This window comes from Meriones unguiculatus, chromosome 2 (genome assembly GCF_030254825.1).
Source record: "Meriones unguiculatus strain TT.TT164.6M chromosome 2, Bangor_MerUng_6.1, whole genome shotgun sequence".
Taxonomy (NCBI): domain Eukaryota; kingdom Metazoa; phylum Chordata; class Mammalia; order Rodentia; family Muridae; genus Meriones; species Meriones unguiculatus.
Genome location: NC_083350.1, coordinates 15,841,810 through 15,847,927, shown reverse-complemented (window position 1 = coordinate 15,847,927; position 6,118 = coordinate 15,841,810). Strand labels below are relative to the sequence as shown.

General features: G+C 39.6%; 1 protein-coding gene across 3 annotated transcripts in view; it reads right to left on the bottom strand.

Moving 5' to 3' along the window:
* Positions 1-422: 422 nt before the first annotated feature.
* Positions 423-6,118, bottom strand: part of Smad4 (SMAD family member 4) — a 51,109-nt gene continuing 45,413 nt past the window's right edge. For all 3 annotated transcript variants that reach the window (XM_021640762.2, XM_060377061.1, XM_060377062.1), the window contains 2 exons: positions 3,744-3,882; positions 423-2,498 (listed from right to left, as the gene is read on the bottom strand). In XM_021640762.2, the coding sequence (XP_021496437.1) occupies positions 2,287-2,498; positions 3,744-3,882 (351 nt within the window). In that variant the 3' untranslated portion in view covers positions 423-2,286. The remainder of the gene's footprint in view (positions 2,499-3,743; positions 3,883-6,118) is intronic.

The window sequence follows — 6,118 nt, the reverse complement described above, 5'->3', positions numbered from 1 at the left end:
TAAGAACTACAGAAACTATTTTATCCCAAATGGACACAATACTTTTTAAAGTCTTATTCATCAAAGATAGCAACATCTAAGGAACAGAAGAAACATATTAACTGAGCTGTGAGGAATTCCAAACAGCACAGGACAGTCAAATCACAAATATCATCAGTAACTAGAAGTAAAATTCTATGGCTCTTAGTGAGAAAACCACGACAGGTGGCTTGGCTCTGAAGACACACTTCTTAGCAAGTATTTCCCACATACTTCATGAAGACGATTAAACACAGAAAACTCTCCAGAAAGTAGAAAAGGAAGCATCAAGATGGACCACTGCGTGGTCAGGTAACCTGGATTTTAAAAAGTCTGTTATATTAAAACTCGTTTTTTCTCATTCCCATTCCCCAATCATAGTGAAATGGATCAAAAGACAAACATTTCTAGAGAAGCTCTTTTTTTATATTTCTGCCAAATACAACATTTTAAAAAAATCACTGAAGTGATACAGATAATAATTAGGTAACAAAAGTATTTATAAGCACTTAAAAGTAGACATGAATTGGCAGAGAAGTTTCTTACAAAACAAGATGTGTAAGTTGGACTGGTATCTACACTTCAGGCACAGCAGCTCTCAGTGGAATTCTAGACCTTCGGGACCTTCTGAAGAAGGCTGCAGGACTTGTTCACTATATGGCACAAAGAGAACTGCTGTGCGCAAGTGTTTCCAGAACTCAAATGCCACTGCATTTTAAAAGTCACAAAACTCTCAAAGAGTAAAAACATCTCGATGATGACCTTGATTTTATTCACACTATTAAAACCCCAGGCCTATTTTACTACAGTAAAATAAAAGTTCAAAAAAATAAGCAACTCTACACATGATACATAATATACATGGGAAAGTCCTGGTAGAGTGTGAGGGGAAAACCAGAGCTGCACAATACAACTGGCTGTTGCCTGTCATTTAGTAGAAGGTGTCTTGCCACTGAGATTGGACTCAAAAGTGCAAAAGGAAAGCATTTTAAAAACCAAACCTAGAATTCAACTTTGTATGTTGAGACTCAGTTTTATTTACGCTACTAGCTAGGTAAAAAGTTTACATGTGTCTGTGGTACAGTCAAAGCATCTGCAGCTTTTCTACTTCAATCTCTATACAAAGTCACTGCCGACTGATCGATGATGTCAAACAAAGGGCTTAGAATAACCAAGGTATAAAAAAGTTTGCAGTCTTGCCCCAAGATACAAAACTGAATTTTAAACAATGTCAAAACATACATGATTTAAACAGTATATGAAAAAAAGTCACACATCAAATCAAGTACAAAAATATCCAAACTCCCTATTACGAACTGCAATGTTTCCATTATTCTGCACAGTATTTAACGTAGAATAGTCATCATTTTAGTCGAAGCCCTGCCACCCTGCAGAGCAGTGAGGCAGCAGGCAGACCAACACTGCTTTTAGTGTTTTTATAAATACAAAACCTTCTCCCTACGAATTAAGGGAAAGAAATTCCTCCCCTAGGCTTTTTTATAACCAAGCTTGTGCCTAGAAATATAGAAGAATTCATCTACTGTTTAACAGGGCAAAAGTACACATCCTGATAATCGTCATCCATTAGGGATAAAAAATGTAATTTTAAATGGCATTTCTTTGACTGATAATTGTAAGGAATTGTCAATATGCACACAGATTAGTGTTTTGTCTTGAAAAAAAAAAACCCTGAATTCTGCAAGACAGTATGAATTTAATTCACCTTCACTGTTTAACTTGCAAAACACCATTCTGGATAAAAGGCTGATAAAAGGTTGACAACAGAGTGAAGCTGCTCTTGGTAAAGCCAACTCGTGTCACTTGGGCACAGTGCGGTCGATAATGACTCGCCGGCTAAGTCACAGGTGAGTCAATTTTGACACCTCTCAGCCTCAAAATCAGCAACTCTGAATTTATCCTGCAGAGTAACACACCAGTGTCCTCCGTGTAAGGAGCTCTCACACACTTAAAGGGCTGAGTTCCCAGCACTGGAATGACTCTGTCATACATAACAACCAGTGAAGACTTAGTAAGAATTGGTTCTTCCTGATCTTCAAGCTCTGAGCCATGCCTGAAAGTTCTTAAAAAAAAAAAAAAAAAAGTTCTAATTCAGTTTCCATCTGCTAAGAGCAAGGCAGCAAACACATCTTTCAACCCTTTATGAAAAGACAGAGCAGAACAAAAATGCAATAGATGTTCAGATTATAAACACGAGTACATCGCATAGTCCACCCTCCTGACAAGGGTTAGGGTGTCCACGGTGAGCTCTCAGTCTAAAGGCTGTGGGTCTGCAATGGGCATGGTGTGGAGGACTTCATCCAGGAGCTGGAGAGCACGGTGGAGGTGAATCTCAATCCAGCATGGTGTCTCTTTGATGCTCTGTCTCGGGTAATCTGGGCCCCAGCCCTTCACAAAGCTCATCCTGAGTATGCACAAGCGACGGAGGTCATCTACACCGATGCCAGCAGCAGCAGACAGACCTGACAGAAGAAGCGTGGAGGACGTCAGGAACAGAGTCCTCCTCCCCAACGCCCCACATGCTGCCTTTTCTACTGTTTTCCTCAGCATACAATGTCTGTCAAATCTCAAAAGCAACTGCAGATCTAAACCTATCAACGGGGACTGAAAACTTGGTTAAGACAGTTGACATTCAATATATGTATTTTAACTACCAGAGACCGAGTAAATTTCCACACTCCACCATTTACCCATTTTCCTCTTTAGAAGTAGGGGTATAGGAGTAAGAACCGACTGACTTCTCTGTAAAAGACAGCCATGTCCACGGTTCTAAGAACTCAGCGTCTAAACTGCCACATGAGAGTAAGGCATGACAGGTGACCTCATGTGCCTGGCCCTGAGAGACCTCAGCTGACTTGTGCCTGTCTCTCAGTTCTGAGGTAATATGGGAGCATAGATAAAAATATGAAATTCAAAACTAGTATGAATTCTTAAGAAAACATGTCTGTAACATTAAAACTAGCAAATGGTTTTGATCCCCAATTCTTTTAACTGATTAGTGATTATGTCTTATATATATATATATATACCTAAGTTGTAAACTCCTGAACATATGTCATTTGCATGTGCTGTGGAGAACACTGCAGGGCCACTGCAGGTTTCTTAGCCAGTGTGATTTGCTTACCACACTGAAGAAGTTAAGAACGGGGGCTGAATGAATCACTAGTTATGCCTTCAGACGTGCAAGATGGGTGCCACGTGTTTCCATCATAAAAGTCTATAGTCAGGAGTTTAACTCTGCAGTAAAAAATTCCCCATCAGTGTGAAACCTGGCACAGTTCAACTTTACCCTAAAATTAAAAAGTCTGTAAGTTATAAAACCACCCTCACTTAGCTTTCTCTGTGCCCAGCACACTTTTTCTAAACAGAGGTGTACAGTTCTGAACCTGTGGTAGCTGTTCCCATCAGCACAAAGCCAAGCATTCAGTGACTTAACTCCCTGGCTGGTGAGGCAGCAAGTGTAATAGGCACTGATCAAAGAGAAAAGATTAAAATATGAAAACCCCATTTATCCCCTAATACAAACAGGATCCTATCCCAGGAAAAGTGAAAATGCTACAGAAAGTTTTACAAACTCAAATGTCATAACACAGTAATAAGAAAAAAATTCTATTATTGTGCAAAATTCTATTATTGTGATCGACTGAGTGAATCAAGATTAAAAGCCCCTATTCCATTCTGAACAGAAAAATCAAAAGCATACGTACTGATTGCTGGAGCTATTCCACCTACAGACCCAGGACCAGGGATGTTTCCTGCCACAGCTGCTGCCTGAGCAGCGGCTGCAGCTTGTGCGGTGGCCGCCTGTTGTTGCATCTGCCGGTGACACTGCCGCAAATCAAAGACCTTTTAAAAGCAAAAGTGTTTAATATGAGTCCGCTACCAAGGATTCTTCTCATCAAAAGCCAACAAACAATATACCAACGACTCAGAGTTCCGTTTGCCTCTCACAAGAAAAGAGCTAATTAGGAAGTTTTTACATTTCAGGGCATTTCCAAAGTATCCAGGTTTGATCGTCAGCACCCCGGACAACTCACAACTACGTAACTGCAATCCCAGGGGATTTGGTGGCTGCTTCCAGTCTCCAAGGGCTCTAGAAACTCACGTGGTGCAGACATACATGAAAGCAAAGCACTCAGACACAGGATTTTTCAAAAGTTTTGATAGATTTACGAAGATTGTACAGTTTTGAGATCAGCAAGAGGTACATGTCACTATCTGGACACATCCTTCTGAGCCAGCTGTCCTTAGCTTGTGAAGAGCCACCTATCTGTGTCAAATTAACAAGTAAGAAATGCTCATCATTTCACAGTCAAACTATTAAGTTTTCTTTAGGCTACAAAGGGAAGCACTGATCATCTGACCAACATCTTTAACAATGCTTACAATTTGAAAAAGCACAGCAAACTTCACTGTCACTATATAAGAAAACATCTATATTGTGAACACATGTATCTGTGCGAGTGTATGCAACATGCATGCAGATGCCCAGAGGGTGTTCAATCCCCTGGAACTAATGCTACAGGCAGCTGTGGGATACCTTAAGAAGGTGCTCATGAAGATCAACTTGGGCCCTCTGGAAGATCAACAAGTACTCTTAACTGAGATACTAAAGCTCATCACGAAAGCATTCTGCCAACTGAGCCATTTTTCTAATTCTTACCCTAGAAACTAGTTTTAATGACGTCCAAATTACCTACTGTTTTTTAGAAATCAAACCTTTGATTTTTGATCTAAAGTTATCCACAGTAACATAGGTTTAATCCTGATACCTTATTTGAATTCCATAGTTCTGTATTACGTTACCTACATATAATCACTTTTTAAAAACCTATCACTGTACTCAAGTATAATATATGTAATTCTTTTGTTTGGGGAGGTCTATGTAGTCCTGGCTAGTCCAGAACTCACTATCTAGATTAGACTGGTCTGGAATTCAAAGATCTTCCTGCCTCTGCCTCCCAAGTACTGGAGGCAAGTACAGGTGTGTACCTCCATGCCCAGCCCACGTTAATCTGTCTAAACACAGGCTCAAAAATGCTCAACATTCCTCCCCACCCACCATGAATCATTAAAATCAACCAAATAATCTTCACATATGGGCACAGTGCACTTATGTTATAAATGATCACATATACAACTGAAGGCACAGGACACCAACAGCACATATTACAAGAAACCACAAAGATGAAAACTGATGACTTGAATCTGAAGATGAATGAAAACAATGTACCAGATACCTCAGGAAACCTTTCTTCCAGAGATCATTCAAGTAACTACAAGACTGAGACTAAAAAAAAAGCTTTCAGTCAAAACATACATTTGTAAGACCTGTGTGCTCACTGGCTTCACACAGTAAATGGTTAGCTATACACATAGCAGATTCTTTCTTACTGAATGAGAAAATACCTACAATTACTGAAATGAAACCATCTTCCTTTCAGAATAACCTAAGTTGTTGACAGAAGCAATTCAAATAAACCAAAGGTTGTAACTATTCTTTTTAGCATAGATGCAAAAAGTATTTCTGACCCACCACTAAGCTAATGAACAACTTAACTATGCTTTCATTTATGTTTTCTGTAATTATTATCATCTAAGTTAATTACAAATTCATTATATAACACGCGTATAACATCTTCAGTATATTATCTCTTTCAATCAAGAGCCAAAATTTGCATTTCTTTTATAATTTTGTATCAGCTTGAATTAACATCAGGAAATGGCCTGGAGGAGAAGCAGACAGGAGTGCAGTCTGCACACCTGCTCATTAAGACTGTATAAAGGATTTACCAAGTCACCTATCTTAAAAGCAGAGATCACAGTATGGGACTGGCCTATAGGGCTAAGAACACTTGTTCATCTTGCAGATCCCAGAACCCACATGCTGGCTCACAACCACCTGTGAGCCCATTTCCAGGGGACTAGTCATCGTCCTCTGCCCTCTGCAAGTGCTAGGCTCACATGTGGCACACCTACATCTATGTTGCCAAAACACCCATGGATATAAAAATAAAGAAATATAATGTTTGTGGGGCTGGGCAGAATGCATGGAATCTTATGTAAGAAATGGGAAATAGTA